The sequence below is a fragment of the Capricornis sumatraensis genome, chromosome 15 (genome assembly GCF_032405125.1).
Source record: "Capricornis sumatraensis isolate serow.1 chromosome 15, serow.2, whole genome shotgun sequence".
Lineage (NCBI taxonomy): Eukaryota > Metazoa > Chordata > Mammalia > Artiodactyla > Bovidae > Capricornis > Capricornis sumatraensis.
Genome location: NC_091083.1, coordinates 41,101,573 through 41,118,820, shown reverse-complemented (window position 1 = coordinate 41,118,820; position 17,248 = coordinate 41,101,573). Strand labels below are relative to the sequence as shown.

The 17,248-nt window shown below is 57.1% G+C and overlaps 1 protein-coding gene across 2 annotated transcripts in view; it reads left to right on the top strand.

Annotated features, from left to right (window-relative positions):
- Positions 1-17,248, top strand: part of RRBP1 (ribosome binding protein 1) — a 46,968-nt gene that overhangs the window by 16,811 nt on the left and 12,909 nt on the right. For both annotated transcript variants that reach the window (XM_068987328.1, XM_068987327.1), the window contains exons 2-6: positions 3,581-6,056; positions 14,499-14,647; positions 15,687-15,809; positions 16,362-16,514; positions 17,078-17,196. In XM_068987328.1, the coding sequence (XP_068843429.1) occupies positions 3,602-6,056; positions 14,499-14,647; positions 15,687-15,809; positions 16,362-16,514; positions 17,078-17,196 (2,999 nt within the window). In that variant the 5' untranslated portion in view covers positions 3,581-3,601. The remainder of the gene's footprint in view (positions 1-3,580; positions 6,057-14,498; positions 14,648-15,686; positions 15,810-16,361; positions 16,515-17,077; positions 17,197-17,248) is intronic.

Below are 17,248 nucleotides of genomic sequence, written 5' to 3'. Positions count from 1 at the left end.
TATCCAAGCTATGTAAAGGACAACTGTAAATCAAAGAAAAAGGCAACCCTTCAGAAGACAGGCCAAGCATGTGAGCAGGCTACATCATAGGAGAAGCGTGAAGTGCTCATCTCTGTGGGAGGCCCAGCATCGCTGGCATCTGGTGGGGACATGTCCAGAGGGTGAGTAGAGGATGGGGCCTCGTGCTGCCCCAGGGAGCAGTTGGCAGCATCTGGTGGCACAGTGCCCACCCTGGGCCAGTGGTGTGTTCTGGAGGATAAAACATTGCCCAGTGACACTCGCAGGGCTGGTCCCATGCAGCCCTTGCCAGGGTGGTCCTGGGGCTTGTCTGGTGGGCACTCATGGCTGAGCATGGGGGCACACTGGGTGTTGGTCCTCTGTGGAAGGAAAGATGAGACACTGAATGTTTATCTAAAGTAAATGGGGGAGACTTTTTGATTTGCTGAACCTGGGTGGTGGATAAATGGCTGCTCAGAATGGTTTTCTTAATCTTCTGTATATTTGAAATACTTGATGATGCAGTCATATCCGCTAACGTCCTTATTCTGTTGTCATTCTGTTTTAGTTTTGAGCCTTCCTGGTAAGTCACCTTACACCCAGGAAGTGGGGCTGGGTCTCTTTGACACCCCCCTCCCCACCCCCTGCTGTAGTTTCTCAGAGTGCCCTCACATGGCCCCCCACGGCACAGCTGGGTGTTGACACGACCCAGCCCGAGGAGTGCTGTTGAGAGTCCTTTTGCAAAACCAACCCAAATCCCTGTTGCCAGATTGGACTGACCTCGCCCAACTGCACTAGCCTGGTCAGACCGAGTGACTCAGCAGCAGCAGTCCATGCTTGGGGTGTCCACACAACCTCTGTTCCCCAGTCCTTACTCCCAGGAGCAGAAGAAAGCCATGCCCTCAGCACCTCCAAGGTGGGCCCAGAGTTTCAGCCACAGAGCCTGGGAGTGGTTCCTGAGCCTCGGGCCGGCCATCTGCTCCCTGTGCCGGCTGGCCTTCTGCTTCACACTCTAAGCAGATCCGCTGTTGTAAATAAACATGTACATTTCGTAGAAGTTTCTGGGATCGACAGCACAGATTCTCTGTGGTCAGCCCACTCAGGATGCAGTGGCACACAGCAGAGTCTTAAAACCTTGTGGGAGGTTTCTGCCAGGCCTTTGACTGTGTGTGGAGCACCTGGCAGGCTAACCTTGAAGACTGACCTTGAGCGTATTTGGAGGCTTAGGAAGTAATGGCCTCAGATGTCCGTCTGCCCGTGCAGAGGGAAACGCTCTCGCAGCTGGCTTCTCTCCACTCTGCCCCCGACAGAGAATATCTTGCATCCTGTGTTTGCCTAACTTGAGAGCCAAAGCCAGCTTTCCATCCATGGCTTTTCTGCCCAAACCACTCGGCTGCAGAATCCATGGTGCTAGAAAGGGGATGAAGTTGGGGGTGTGTCAGGGGGGAGCTGAGATGGGGCAGGGCAATGCCTGTTCTGGGGGCTGGGGGCTGGGGGCCCAGGGCCTCCATGGGCCCTGCCCTCCAGGGCACGTTGGGGACCCAGGGCTTGCAGACCTGCAGCCGGGTGACCCGGGCCCCTGGCCAGGTGCTGCCTCTGGAGAAAGGCATTGCAGAGGGTTTTTGTATCTACTCTTTCTCAGGTTCTTTTCCTGGATATTGAGTAGAGTTTCCTGTGCTGCAGAGTAGGTCGGAGGATTTTGTCACCTGAATAGGATGGATGTCATGATTATGCTATCGCCTCGTACCTGAAACGTGTCTGTGTTGACAGAGTTCTGAGGGGTCCTTGTGAGGACCCAGCATTTCAGTTGTGGATGCCCACCGAGCAGCAGGGATTAGAAGGGGATGGTGGAACCTTCCAGCTTCTTGTCCCTACCCTCCCGCCTCCTGGACCCCTCCCTCCAGGCTTTTTGCACTTAACTGTGAGTGTGGTCCTGAAGGCTCCTGACTTCTGTGTGTGTGGCACCCACGGCCAGAGGTCAGAACTCGCTGCCCCAAGACCTGGAGGCTCCATGAGCCCCCTCGGGCTTGCAGACCAGGATGTGGAGTTTGACCCAGAGCTGCAGCCCCCGGCAACAATCTGGGAGAAGTAAGTGTCCAGCTGCCCCTGAGGAAGGTGCTGCCCTGGAGAGCAGGGCATAGTCCGCCCTCCTCCTGCAGGGGTTTTGTAGAAAGACAGCAAAGTCATACGTTTTTCCTGTGATCAGAGTGATTTTCCTTAGAATAGGATGCTGAGCTCAGTCCCTCCTCTCAAACCCCCTAATGTCAAAATTTGGATTCCATGGCTGTTTAGAAGCCCCCACTCATACAGGAAGAGAAATCTCAAGTTTTAAGCCACTGAGAAGCCTGGGCCTGGCCTATCCCAGCTCCAGAGATTTGGGGGACCACTTAGCTCTCCTCCTTTCCCCATGCCCTCCCCCAGCCTCTCACACACGCGTTCCCATAGCTGCTGCACTGCTGGTCCTCCTGGGGGAGCTGGGCTCTGTCTGTCACTCTCCAGGTCAGGGGACTGGAACTGTGATAGCAGCAGCAAAATTAGTTGGTAAGCGTTGAGTGTATCCAAGAAATGGACCCCTTGAGTTCCTCGCTGAAGTCAAGTGTAGCCCGGCTGACAGCTGTTGGGTGTGGACCTGGCCACCTCCAACCCTGTGGACTTCGGTCCCCAGCCAGCGAGAAGGGTGGTTCATCCTCGTGGTTGGGAGTGTGTCATCAGACAAAGGGTCCTCTCCCCAGGGTGAGGAGTGGGCCTGGTGGCGCTGTCCCCCTCCCTCATTGCAGCCTCTGGTTGTGGAATTCAGACCTGAGGCCTTACTTGGTCAGCCTCCCAGAACTGATACGTCCTGTTTCCTCCTGTGCAGATTCACAGGCTCCATTTTTCCTCACCACATGTTGATCACCTTTGGGATTGTAATGCGTAGGTTCTCATCTCTGCCTCTAGGTGGGTACTTGTGTTTATCAGCCCTGGGGAAGAGGGGGCAGCAGAGAAAGAGCGCTCATGAGACCCACTGGCCCGCACACTGAGCGAGAGCCAGCAGCTGTGTTTGATTTGACTCACATGGTATTCTTAATATCAGCCAACTTGAGTTGGGGTGGCGGCGGGGGAATCTGTCCTGATATGAGAAAGCAAAAGATACATCAGCCTAGTGCTCCCATTTCTACAGTCATCCCCTGTGACCGGGGGACTCCTGCTCCTGATGTGGTTGGCGCTTTGACCCCATCCTTGCCACTTCCAGTTATCTAACACTGGCCTGTGCTTGTGTTCACGTGCGTCTTTGACCCTGCGGTGGGGAACATCTTGACCTGGGGTCAGGCTTCTGAGTTGCATGGGCGCCACATGCCCTGGTCATGGAGCTGCCTGCTGCCATCTCTCTGTGGCTTCGTGTGTCCCAGCTTGTGTAAAAGTTGCTCGCTTCTGAGGGGGCAGGGAGAACAGGTGACAGCAGAGATTGCCTGGTTTGTTTCTTCTTTGATTTTATCAGTCTGAAGGATTAGTGGAACCATATGTTAGGTGTTGCGAGTGGGGACGGTGACTGTCAAATGCCTCAGTTTCTACAGAAAGTAATTGCCATGTATGTATTTGGCAGGTGAAAGGAAAACCAGCCAGGATGGATATTTACGACACTCAGACCTTGGGGGTTGTGGTCTTTGGTGGATTCATGGTGGTTTCTGCCATCGGCATCTTCCTGGTCTCAACCTTCTCCATGAAGGAGACGTCATATGAAGAAGCTCTGGCCAACCAGCGCAAGGAAATGGCGAAGACCAGCCACCAGAAAGTGGAGAAGAAGAAGAAGGAGAAGACAGTGGAGAAGAAAGGAAAGACCAAGAAAAAGGAGGAGAAGCCCAACGGGAAAATACCTGACCACGAGCCCACCCCTGGCGTGACCGTCCTCCCCAAGGACCCAGTGTGGGCACCGGCAGTGGCGGTGGCTGCAACCCCAGTCCAGTCCCCTGTGGCCACTGCCCCTGTGGCCACAGTACCAGCCATTCCCCAAGAGAAGCTGGCTTCTTCCCCAAAGGACAAAAAGAAGAAGGAGAAAAAAGTGGCAAAGGTGGAACCAGCAGTCAGCTCTGTAGTGAACTCCATCCAGGTTCTTGCCTCAAAGGCTGCCATCTTGGAAGCTGCTCCCAAGGAGGTGCCTATGGTGGTGGTGTCCCCAGTGGGCGCCAAAGGTAGTGCCCCTGCCACTAGCTTTACACAGGGCAAGAAGGCAGAGGGGGCCCAGAACCAAGGCAAGAAGGCAGAGGGGGCCCAGAACCAAGGCAAGAAGGCAGAGGGGGCCCAGAACCAAGGCAAGAAGGCAGAGGGGGCCCAGAACCAAGGCAAGAAGGCAGAGGGGGCCCAGAACCAAGGCAAGAAGGCAGAGGGGGCCCAGAACCAAGGCAAGAAGGCAGAGGGGGCCCAGAACCAAGGCAAGAAGGCAGAGGGGGCCCAGAACCAAGGCAAGAAGGCAGAGGGGGCCCAGAACCAAGGCAAGAAGGCAGACGGGGCCCAGAACCAAGGCAAGAAATCAGAGGGGGCCCAGAACCAAGGCAAAAAAGCAGAGGGCGCCCAGAACCAAGGCAAAAAAGCAGAGGGCGCCCAGAACCAAGGCAAAAAAGCAGAGGGCGCCCAGAACCAAGGCAAAAAAGCAGAGGGGGCCCAGAACCAAGGCAAGAAGGCAGAGGGGGCCCAGAACCAGGGCAAGAAGGCAGAGGGGGCCCAGAACCAGGGCAAGAAATCAGAGGGGGCCCAGAACCAGGGCAAGAAAGCAGAGGGGTCCCAGAACCAAGGCAAGAAGGCAGAGGGGGCCCAGAACCAAGGCAAAAAATCAGAGGGGACCCCCAACCAGGGCAAGAAGATAGAGGGGGCCCAGAACCAAGGCAAGAAGGCAGAGGGGGCCCAGAACCAAGGCAAGAAGGCAGAGGGGGCCCAGAACCAAGGCAAGAAGGCAGAGGGGGCCCAGAACCAAGGCAAGAAGGCAGAGGGGGCCCAGAATCAGGGCAAGAAGGCAGAGGGGGCCCAGAATCAGGGCAAGAAGGCAGAAGGGGCCCAGAACCAGGGCAAGAAATCAGAGGGGTCCCAGAACCAAGGCAAGAAGGCAGAAGGAACCCCCAACCAGGGCAAGAAGGCAGAGGGGGTCCAAAACCAGGGCAAGAAGGCAGAGGGGGCCCAGAACCAGGGCAAGAAGGTAGAGGGGGCTCAGAACCAGGGCAAGAAGGTAGAGGGGGCCCAGAACCAGGGCAAGAAGGTAGAGGGGGCCCAGAACCAGGGCAAGAAGGCAGAGGGGGCCCAAAACCAGGGCAAGAAAGCAGAAGGGGCCCAGAACCAGGGAAAGAAATCAGAGGGAACCCCCAACCAGGGCAAGAAGGCAGAGGGGGCCCAGAACCAAGGGAAGAAATCAGAGGGGTCCCAGAACCAGAGCAAAAAGGCAGAGGGGGCCCAGAACCAAGGCAAGAAAGCAGAGGGGGCCCAGAACCAGGGCAAAAAGGCAGAGGGGAACCAGAATCAGGGCAAAAAGGCAGAGGGGAACCAGAATCAGGGCAGGAAAGAACAGAGTACCCTGGACCAGGGAAAAATGGTAGAAGTGGTTCAAAACCAGAGTAAAAAAGCAGACGGGACCCCCAACCAGGGCAAGAAGGCAGAGGGGGCCCAGAACCAGGGCAGGAAGGCAGAAGGGACCCCCACTCAGGGCAAGAAGGCAGAGGGGACCCAGAACCAGGGCAAGAAGGCAGAGGGGGCCCAGAACCAGGGCAGAAAAGCGGAGGCAGGCCAGAATCAGGGCAAAAAGGCAGATTCAGTTGCTAATCAGGGCATAAAGGTGGAGGGTGTTGCGAACCAGGGGAAAAAAGCAGATGGGACCCCCAATCAAGGGAGAAAGGCGGAGGGAACCTCGAACCAAGGCAAAAAGTCAGAAGGGTCCCCCAACCAGGGCAAGAAGGTGGATGCATCTGCCATTCAGGGTAAAAAGGCAGAGTCAGCTACCCAGGGCAAAAATGCAGACATGGTCCAGAGCCAGGAAGCACCAAAGCAAGAGGCTCCTGCAAAGAAGAAGTCTGGGTCAAAGAAGAAGGGTGAGCCTGGTAAGTAGCTTTGGTTTCTTTATGAATGTGGAGAGATGAGCTGTCTCTAAGTGGCTTGTAGATTCCCTTTGGGGAAGCCACCTGTATTAGTCAGCTATCGCCACAACAAGGCTGCATAACAAACATCCCAGAACTGAGGGTCCTGCAGCGTCAGTCATTCAAGATCTTGCTCATGTTTCTGTTGATTTGGGTGGAGGTTGACTGGTCTGTGTTACCTCTAACTAGTTTGGCTCCTGCCAGAGGTTGACTCTTGGGTCAACTTCCACGTATTCATTCTGGGGCCCAGGCCAAGGCATCAGTGACTCTGGAGGGCAGAGGACCTTCTCATGGTTGTGGCAGAGCTGTAAAAAGGCACTTCTCAAACCAGGGTCCTGTTGCCCAGAGCAAGTTGTGAGACTGAGGCTGAGTCAACCAGAGGAAGTCCAGTGGGGAAAGGTGTGAGTTCAGAAAAGGTGACGATTCCTTCCAACACACAGTCGAGAACGGTTCTGTGTCTTGCAGTCTCTCTTGAATGTCTGGCCGCGTTCTGTCAACCTGTTCTGCATTCTTGCCTCCCGCGGTGCTTTAGCATAGCTTTGTTCTTTTCTCGATGTTTATTGAGTGAATAGCAGCAGGATGCTATTCCTAAGCAGCAGTGGTGTCCACACCCCCTGCCTCCCAGGTTTCCCTCTTTGCCACTTCCCACCCCAGTTGGGGAAGGAAGCATTATAGAACATTGAAATAGATATTATGTATCAGATACACATGTTGTTAGATAATGCACAGAATATGGATTTCCCATTATCTTTTCAGAGCAGATCACTGTAGAAACTCGACCTGTGAGTTCCTGTTTCATGTCCACCCCTCACTTGATAGAGTAGTCCAGTATTTCCTTGCTCCCTCCGTCCCTTTCTCTCTTTTTCTCTTGCTAGATTTCTTTCTTTCTTAGGTTAGCCATTAGTCGACTCGGAAGATTAACTGCATTTGTCTTGGTGAGGCATCTTAGGTGCCTGAAATATTGGGGCCTCTGCCAAGTAGACAGGCCCTCTGTTTGTAGCTGGCTCCCCTCTCTTGTCTTTTTCTGAAGCTGTATCCGCTTTTCTGCCGGGGGGACATTCTCTCAGACCACACTGTGCTCTGTGTGAGGTTCAGGGACCAGCCTACGTTTGCCCCACGGGTCATGACAACCTCTCAGGCCTTTGAAAACCCAGACACTCAGCCTTGGCCCCGGCCCCACGGGTGGAGGGAGCACACCTCCCTGTCTTCAGGGCAGTGCTCTACCTGACCCAGGGCCAAGGGCCCTGGAGGCAGACGGCAGGGATGTAGGTGAGAGCCGGTCTGTTCTCTGGCTTCTCCCGCATCAGAGCTTCCTGGGATCGTCATGACCCTATAAGGCCTTGGACATTTGAAATAAGGTATGAAACAGAAACTTCACATTAGAAAGGAAGGCTAAATTGGCAGGTAACAAAAAGCGTTGTTGGGAGGAAGACCTAACTTCCGACCTGTGTGAACCCACAAAGCTGCTCACCTGAGGTGTAGGATAAGAGGAAATTTGAACAGGAAAAAAATACCGCGGTTCAGGACAAGAAAGATTATACGTGATAGAATGATTATCACTCCCTGGTTGACTTAGTAGTTTATTATTCTTCCTGCCAAAATTTCAATGGGCTTGAAAGTCACCTCTCGAGGGAAAAATAAGTAAGAATACTGAATAGATTTTTAAGTGACTGTTGGAAGGCGGGGTCTGTCTGATATGTGAACACTTTCCCAAACTGTTAGAATGACAATAGGGTACTGGCCCGAGGCCAGCAGGTCGGGAAGAAGGCTGGTCCTGAGTAGGCTGCGTTGTTGTCCTTGGCCTGAGTGTAACGTAATGTGTTTAAATGCTCTGAAGCAGAGGGCCCTTCTGCTGCTGCTGAAATTAACTGCTGCAGTGACGCCCGTGTCCCACCAGGTGAGGGCCTCCATAGCGTCAGGCCCTAGATGTGTTGCTGCTTCGTCAGAAGGCAGGTGTGTTTCTAACTCAGGGAGACAGCCCCGTCCACCTTGCCCACCAGAGGCCTGGCGCGGCAGACGGTCCCCTCGGTGATGAGCCCACACGAGCATCTCACGTGGCTGTGTGGAGATGGCGGTGATGTTGGAGGCCGTTAGGAACCCAGGTGTGGACGAGGGGGAAACACTTGGTTATGAAACAGAAGATTGGGTTCTCTTCCCAGTGTCTGGAGAAGAGGGAATTCATGGAATCCTTGCGAAGTAGAAATTTCTGGAATTGAAGCTCCCGAGTGTTGGCAGCACTGTCCAGGCCTCCCCTGGTTTGCTGTCTTGAGAGTCACTGCAGCCAGCGTCTGCTTTGGTCAGGAAAGCAGCTTCTTGGAGCTTGCACCCCTTTGTGTGTCAGGAGGCAGCCCAGCCCTGACCTCAGGACCCCGAGTAGCCTCTGAGCAGCGAGAGGGCCTCCTGCTTCTTTGGGGGTCCAGGGTGAGGAAGGAAGCAGTGTGTCCTTCTCAATGTGTCCCCACCCCTGGGCACCCAGCTGATGGTGGGCACTGAGGTCGGATGAGAGAGCAAGGAGGTTTCTGCATCCTGGGGCCGTCAACTCCGTGTTGTGAGAGGCCTCCTGCCACTGCCAGACCCCAGGAAACACAGGAGTGGAGCCGTGTTCTGTGACCCAGAGTGGCCAGGAGAACATCACGCCGGGTGTGTGTAGTCTGCAGGGCCCCATCTCAGGCTGTATGACTGGACGGGAATTGCACCCCGGGGTCCCGCTGCACCCCATCCTGGGGTGAGGGCAGGGGTCCTTCTATGCGTTTACCCCCCAGCGTTCTCTAAGGTGGGCTTGTATCTCTGCCTGTTCTCTGACAGCAGTAACTAGAGTTCAGCTCTGTTCTGAGATTTCCCAGAAGGGGTGCGGGGGTGGGGCACCCTGGGCCTGGGTCTCCGTCTGTGCCCGTCCCTCTCCCCAGGAGACGGGGGGCTGGCGAGACCATGCTTGATCCTCTCTCTCAAACTAAACTCAGTTTCTCAGGGTTGGGAGCTCTGAAGAAAACTACCGGCTCATGAGCCTTTATTTAATTCGCTTTCTGTGTAAGTTTTTCAAACCCAGCTTTTCCTTTTCTTCTCTTTCAAAAGAACCAAACATCCCCTGGGGAAGCGAGTCTCGAGTCAGTACAGCACTGTCACGGCTAGAGAAGCTGCTGGAAGACATTCTTCCAGAACTTCCCGGTCACTCCTGGTCAGCCCTCTCACACGTGGCAGCACCGGGTCTCCCATCGCTGCCGGGACAAGGGCCCAAGGCTGTCGTCCCCCGTCCTTTCTGCCGGCTGTAGGCCAGACCTCATGGCTGTCTCAGGCCCGAGGAAGGATCTTGCCCAGAGGCCCTCTAGGGTTGTATTTCTTTAAGAAATAATGTGATGTGTTCTTTTTTTTTTTTTCAGATCTAAAATGGATTTTATTAAAATTGGTGTGGGGGAGCAAAAGTATATAAAGAGAAAAATAAAGTCATTCAATTTGTAGAATTAAAAAAAAAAAATTCCATGAGGCATCATTATATGGGCAAGCTCCCAGTCTGTCAGCAGATGACTTTTGTCTCTAACCAGAGGAGAAGGCCTGACTCAGGGGCCCCGGTAGGATTGCTCTCGCCATTGCTTGTGCTTTGCTCCAGTGCCCTCAAGATGCCAGTTGCCTGGGGCCAGCGCACCACCGTGCAGGGCCCTCACCCTGTCGGGGGGGCAGACGGCCCGGGCGGTGCTGGGCTCCGGCCTGAGATGGCCTTGCGGTCGACCATCTGTGTGCTGCCCGGGGCCCTCCACTGCTGTAGGCGCAACCCGGCTGGAGCCACAGCTGCACCTCTGCCACATCTGGGGGCTCTTCCATCGAGGGCCTTGGGGGGACCCCTTTCCCGAAGGCTCAGGAGAATCCTTCACGGCCACTGTCCATGCTCCTGAGGGTTGGGGGCCATGGTGGTGCTGGCTCAGGTTCCTGTTTCTGGAGACGGGTGGCCTGCCGGCCACTCTGATTCAGGAGCTGCCCTTTGCCCTTGGGGTCAGTGGGAGTCAGGAGCTTGTCTTGTCTCTGAGTCTGACGACTGCTCGAGAAGTGCTGGCTTCCGGGAGGGCAGGGGGCCCTTCCCGGGGTCCTGGGCCTGTGGCCTGCGTGTGGCTCAGGTGACTGGGGATGTCCTGGAGGGCTTCCTGAGGCTGGACTCTGCCCCTGTCCAGGGGACCATGTGCGGCCCCCTACTACACAGTTGGGGTGACAGCTGTGCAGAGGCATTGGGAGCTGGTCTGGATGTCCCCCCACCCCGAGACTGCACCCTGTGTCCTGCCCTCCAAGCCCCAGGGTTGACACGGGGTCTCTGTCGCCGCCCAGTTCCCTAAGCACGCTCAGCCCCTGGCCTCGATTCATCCCTGACCGGCCTGGTCCCCCGGGGTCCTCAGGTGCAGACCTGGCTCACTCCCAAGTGATGCTCCCTTGCCCACGAGGTGACACCCGGACCCGCAGGGCCTGTGACGCATGGGACCCACTGTAGCCCTGCCTGCCTCTGCTCTGCCAGCTTTGGTGCCTGTCTTTGCTGCTTCCTCCCTTCCTGGAGCCCCAGCCCTCGCTGCTCTCTGCCCAGAGCATTTGGCACGAGCATTTCCTGCAATGAAGGCCCTCCCAGTGTTGCTGCCATGGCCGCTCCCAGGGGTCCGTGGGGCTCTGTTGATTCCGTGTCTGGGGTCTCCTTCCTTCTCCTGCCTGGGAGTCCCTCCCACCTGCATTTTGCAGACTGCAGGGTACATAGTTGGTGCATACTTGCGGTCGGGAGACCCCTTAGGCAGGGCTTAGGGAACCTGCAGTAGCGGCCGGCGTGGAGCTGGAACCTCCTGATGCCCATCCTGGGGCCTGGCGACGATCCCGGCTGGATCCCAGCTGTCTGTTGCAAGCGTGGTTCCTGGAGCAGCTCCGACGTCACCCTGTCATGGGCTGAGCCGAGTATGAGCAGGGCAGAGCTTCCAGGGACTGAAGCAGCACGGGGAGCCCGCCGAGCGCCCACTGGCTGAGACCATTCACGGGCTTCTCCCCAAGGGACCCCAAGAGGGAAACTCCCGTGCCCTCTTTGCAGGACTGGCGTGATGTTGGGTGATTAAGCCTCCAAGCGTGGTCACAGACGGGAGTGCAGTTCTGGAATTTGAGGCTAGCGCATGTTATCTAAACAGTGTGTGCTTCGGGGCTGAGGGCCCAAGGAGACACAGGTTCCTAGCTTTTCTAAATGTGCTGCCCCCGTGACCTTGTGTGCAAGGCAGGGGCTAAAGGGGCACAGGCCATGGGGCTCTGTCCCCGGGAAGGTGCCTGGCGCTGGCTTGGCATGATTTGTCTGTGGCGATCGTGGGGGGACAGAGGAAGGGGACCCCTTCCAATAAGTTCCCTGCTGGGGTGCTGTCTGCTCAGGGAGGGGCTGGGCCTGGGGTGCGCCTGGCCCTGCTCATGGACCCTGTAGTGCTTGCCCTGTGCCCAGCGCGTTGCCATTTAACCTGTTGTGTGGGGGAGGAGTGATTGTCACCCTGCCTCATGGATGAGGAAATCGGCACAGAGAGGTGAAGCTGCTGGCCCTAGGATGCCCAGCTGGCACAGATTTGAGCCGGAATTCAAGCCCAGGGCTCCAGGGTCCTTGCTTTGACAGGGTGCCCACTGCCTGCAGGCCTGCAGACTGAAACCGGCCCGTGGACAGGCTCAGCCTTGAGCTGACGCCGTGAGACACTGGCCCTGCCTGGCCACCGTGCCCTCCTGCCACCGGCTCCCTCCCCTAGGCCTCCCGGCCTGTCCACACCTGGAATTTCAGACGGACCGTCGTGCACAAAGCCTTGGCTGCTCCTGTCTTCAGGGAGTTCACAGCCACATGGTCTTGGTGAGGCCCGTGGCTTCACAGAACAGATGTTGAGTCTTCGAGAGATTTATCTCAGGGCCTTAAGATTTCCCAGCCCCAAGGATTCTTTCTAGCCTTGGAGTGTTTGCTGGAGGAATGTTAGTCCCATGAGTGGGTCAGCGTGCTGCCCACTGCCCGCCCCCCATACCTGGGTCCCCGGCCCCTGTGGGCTTGAGCTTAGGGCTGGGGGTTTGGCCAGAAGACCTCGACACCCAGAAATAAATGCCACTTACGTGGGGCTCAGGTTCCTGCTTCTCGGTTCTTTTCTTTCAGTTTTACTTCCCCTGATGTGGGGAGACTAAAGATGGTATCGTCCTTAACCTTAATGGAGAAATATAACGTGACGTCTCTGAAGATAATTTTGAAGTATTTATATGGTGGTGGAGAAGGCTGTGAAATTTTCTGTTGGGGTGGGCAAGAGGAAGTAAACTTCACTACTGCATAGCTTTACAAGTTTTATATTACTTTGTTTGATTAGGAAGTCTAATACAATTTAGTGTAATTATGTGAGATGGTTTTAATAGACATGTATTAGGATGACACTCTCCCAGAATACTCTGAGGAATGGTCTGTGCAGCAGGCCCTCCAGAAGAGACGCACGTGTGGGACCCATGGGGTGACACTGTGAAGGGAGGGGTGTTCCTTATGGACACATAGCTGCATTGTCCAGCTGCTGAGTCCCCTTCCCCAGACCACTCCCGGGCCTGGGAGGACAGGCACTCTGGGGCAGGCAGTGCTTGGGGTCCCCAGGGCTGAAACAGAGTAGCTAGTCTGTCCAGTAGAAATACAGCGAGCCACGTTAAGAAAGGCGAACGAAAGACAAGTGGAATTTGCTTTAATAATATATTTCATGTAACCTAGTTTACCCCAAATGCTGTATCACATCAGCTTGCAATCGGTATGAAAAATTATTGCAGATCCTTGACATTCTTTTCATACCAGGTTTCAGAATCTGGTGTGTGCCCCTCCAGGAACCACTCCTGTTCCCACCACCAGCCCCCTGGCAGGTGCCCACGAGGCTGGTGGCTGCGTGTGGGCAGCGCGGGGGCAGGCCTGCCTCTCTGAGTCCAGAGAACAGTAAGGAGGTCTGAGTGGCTGGCCTCAGCCAGGCCTTTCTGGCAGGTCTGACCCAGCGGGCGCCCTCTTCTGGAGAAACCAGGCAGGAACATCGGGCTTCCAGCTGACTGGATGAGAGGAAACCCAGAGACCAAGGCGCTGACTGTGGGGTCTTCGTCCGACTGGTTCCTTCTCTCTGGGCTTAGCTGTCCTTGAGCTGTCTCTTGGGTGCAGAGTGAGTGAGTGAAAGGTGCTCAGTCGTGCCCGACTCTTTGCTACCCCATGGACTACTATACTGTTCATGGGATTCTCCAGGCAGAACACTGGGGTGGGTAGCCTTTCCCTTCTCCAGGAGATCTTCCCAACCCAGGGATCAAACCCAGGTCTCCACATTGCAGGCGGATTCTTTACCAGCTGAGCCGCAACGGAAGCCCCTTGGGTGCAGAAGTTCTCCATTAAAATTATTTAATATACATATTTCAGTGACAGCTGTGAAGACTGAAGGGCGCTACCCCGCCTCCCCCGCTACCCTCCACCCCCAGTTTTCATGACATCTTGCGCTCTAGGCCTGAACGTTAGCCTGGTTATCTTTCATTCCCGAGCTTTGCGGGTCGAGGAGTTCGGAGTGAAGGTGCTTGTAGCAACCACACACCCCCACTCCCTCGTCCCCTTTACAAGGGCATCCTGCCAAGTGTTTTCACGTGTGATGAAAATATTGTGACAGGCAGAGAATTTCGTGTTGCCATGGAAACCTCCCCCTCGCTCATCCTCGGCGAGGTGGGCTTGGCGGCAGGTGCCGCTGCGGGCAGCTGCTCTGCTTTGTTTTGGCTTGTTTGGGGCCCTGTTTTCTGCTGAGGGCAGGTTGGAGCCACGGCATGAGAACAGGGGCGTCCCTGTTCACCCCGTCTTGCCTTTGGGGCTGCATGAGGGCCTGTGAGAGAGCGGAGCTCTTGTGGGGATGTTGGGGGTATCCAGGGGTGACAGCTGGCTGTTGGTACCTGGCGCTGTGTCCTCTAGCAGGTTAGGTGCTCCTGGCCCAGCAGGTGGCCAGGCCTGGATGAGACTGGCCCAGCCATCCCTCCTGGAACCTGCCTTACTCTGCATCCAGGGAGAGCTGCAAATAGAGGGTCTAGATCGGGACACGTGGGAGGTGGCCTCCCCCTCCTCAATGTGGGGCTGCAGCCATCGGGCTGATGGGCTCGCTGGTCAGTCTGGACCCGAGAGCCACGGGGCTGGGTCTTGGCAGGGCCATGAGCCTCTCTGGGTGGTGCGAGCCAGAGCTGGACCGGGCTGTTGGCTAGGGAGAGTGTACCTTGCCACGTCTGCTCCTGATGATGAAAAGGTCAGGGGTTGTCTCCTCCAGCCCAGGGACACTCAGTGTTTCTCTACTGGGGACCATCTCTGTGCTGTCTGGGCAGGACCCCAATTGGCTCCCGCTCCGGGATATGCTGGGCTTGGCTGTTGTGCCCGTGTGTGACACCCACCCTCCCCTTCATGCACAGGGCCCCCAGATGCCAATGGCACTCTACACCTGCCCTACAAGACGCTGGTCTCCGCTGTTGGAAGCATGGTGCTCAGTGAGGGAGAAGCCCAGCGGCTCATGGAGATCCTGGCCGACAAGGCGGGCATCATGCAGGACACATGGCACAAGGTGGGCCCCCCCGCCATGTTTGGTGCCACTGCGGCTGCGGGTAGCTGGCCAGGGGCCACCCCCGTACCCCACCTGGTCCCAGGGCCCTGGCCTCCCTGGGGCTTGCCCAGCTGCACAGAAGGTCCTTGAAACCCCTCCACCTGCCTCCTTGCCACCCCTTCCTGGGATGGCTGGGTAAATCAGCCCGGCCGCCACTATAGGAGGGGCATCAAGGTGGGCGCAGGAGCTGGCCCGCTGGTTTGTGGCCAGGGCTTGGGGCAGGAGGGAAGGTGCTTGCCTGTCTGGATTTCCCGCCTCTGGTGCAGGGCCATGAGCTGCCCCCAGGAAGTGCTGTGGGGCACATTTATTCCTTACACAGAGCCTGCATCATAGGTAATTTTGCCAGAGGATTTTGTGGTGCCTCAGAGGTGAGAGATGTCTGGGGAGTGTCCTGAGAGCCAGCCTGGTGGCCCCTGTCCCAAGGCCACTGGGTTCTTTCAGCCCTGGCCCCTGCTGAAGGGGGACAGGCCCTGGGGTCTCAGGAGCTCTTTGCTCAGTGAGCTTCTGTCCGTCTCCTGGGCTTGAGTGGCTGGAGGTCATGCTAACCACACCCTTCCACAAGAGAGGCCTGGCCTCAGACCAGTACACCCAGAATACACCCTCCCCCACCCCCAGCCCGGCCTCCACTCTTCAGCTGGCCCCACACAGCCGCTCAGGGCTGGGCACTGAGCCGGGAACGATGGCCAATGGCCCCCAGCAGGCCAAGGAGAGGCCCTGACCACCATCAACCTGGGTTAGGGACACACCATGCTCCCCACAACTGCCCCCGGGGTCCAGAGCTTTGGGTTCAGGCAGCTCCTGCACCCGCGGGCCCGAGGCATGATGGGCCGGGCAGCTGAGGTGGGGCCTCGCCTCCGCGTGTGTGTGCAGTCGGCAAGGAACCACTCCCGCACTATCCAGCCAGGGCTTTGCTCGTGGGTCAGGGTTTGAGGGCTGGACTGGGGCTCAAATCCTGTGTCTGCTCACCTCCTGTTAAATGTGGCTCTGTGGGCCTCTCCAGGCCACTCAGAAGGGCGACCCTGTGGTGATTCTGAAACGCCAGCTGGAAGAGAAGGAAAAGCTGCTGGCCACGGAGCAGGAGGACGCGGCCATCGCCAAGAGCAAGCTGCGGGAGCTCAACAAGGTGGGGCCAGGGTCTGGGCCCAGTGAAGACCCAGGACTCCAGGAGCCTGGGCTATGCCCCTGAGCTCCCGTCTTGGGGGTCCGGGTCACCCCAACATTGGGGGGGGTCTTGCTCAGGGGCAGTTGGCACATGGCCGCTCCTGTCACAGCTCATCTGGGGTTTTTTTGCCCTCGTCTCTCCTGGGGAGGAAGCCCAGGTCCCTGAGGGGCTGGCGACATCCCTTGTCTTGAGACAGCCGTGCTTTCCCAACAAAGCGCTGTGTGTGCCTGTCACCTCCTCTCTGTGCCCGGCCTCTCTGCGGGGCAGCAGGTGCAGGGAGGTGGCCGGGGCCTCAGGACACCCCTGGCCCTGAGCCCTGGATCCTTTCATTCACAAGGAGTCTGAGTTTCTGTCCTGAGTTAGGGCCTTGGCTCCAAGCCAGGGGGGATGGTGTGTTTGGTGGGGGATGGACAGACAGACAGCTGGAGTGGGGGGCTTATCAAATGCTGTGGGTGGTGCTGGCCTTGGTTTCACCTGATGCCCTCCTACCTCCCTGCCCTCTGCTTTCTCCAGGAGCTGGCAGCGGAAAAGGCCAAGGCAGCCGCTGGGGAGGCCAAAGTGAAGAAGCAGCTGGTAGCCCGGGAGCAGGAGATCACGGCCGTGCAGGCACGCATGCAGGCCAGCTACCGGGAGCACGTGAAGGAGGTGCAGCAGCTACAGGGCAAGGTGGGCACGGTCACGGGGCTGGGTGGGGGCGGGGCGAGGGGCTGTTCTGTCTGGCTGGCGAGATGTGCATGTGTTTAAAGAGCACTTTCTGAAAATACTCCAGTCCCAAGTGGTCACGTTGGGACATGACCATCCCTTATTCTAGGGGCCTGTTGGTCAAGTTCGCAGCCTCTCCATGCCCCTGGAGTCCTGCTAGCTCTGCCTTCTCCCTACGAGATTGGGAGGACCCAGCAAAACAAGGGGCCTGAAATCTGCATGGTCCCAGTGGAGGGCCTGGCCAGCTCTGGCCTGAGGACTTGGACCCTTGCTCTCTCTCCTCTACCCCCCCGGGGTGGCAGGGGCTGTGCCAAGGGGGTCAGAGAGCAGGAAACAGGCGTCCTTGGGGTGGCTGTGGGCTCTGTGCTGTCTCAGGACCTTGGTCAGCAGCTGAGCGAACCAGCACGCCTGGGCTTTGGGCTGAGCGCTCTGCTTGGGGCTTTTGTCTGTGAGCTGTGAGCTTGCCGACCTTGCTCCCGAAGTGGCTGTCCTTGCGAGGTTCTGATGCCCCTCGGATGCCCTTTTAGATCCGGACGCTGCAGGAGCAGCTGGAGAACGGCCCCAGTGCACAGCTGGCCCGCTTGCAGCAGGAGAACTCCATCCTGAGGGATGCCTTGAACCAGGCCACGAGCCAGGTGGAGAGCAAGTAAGCCCTGAGTGCGCCCCAAGCTGCACTTGGCTCCCAGGGCCCGTCAGCC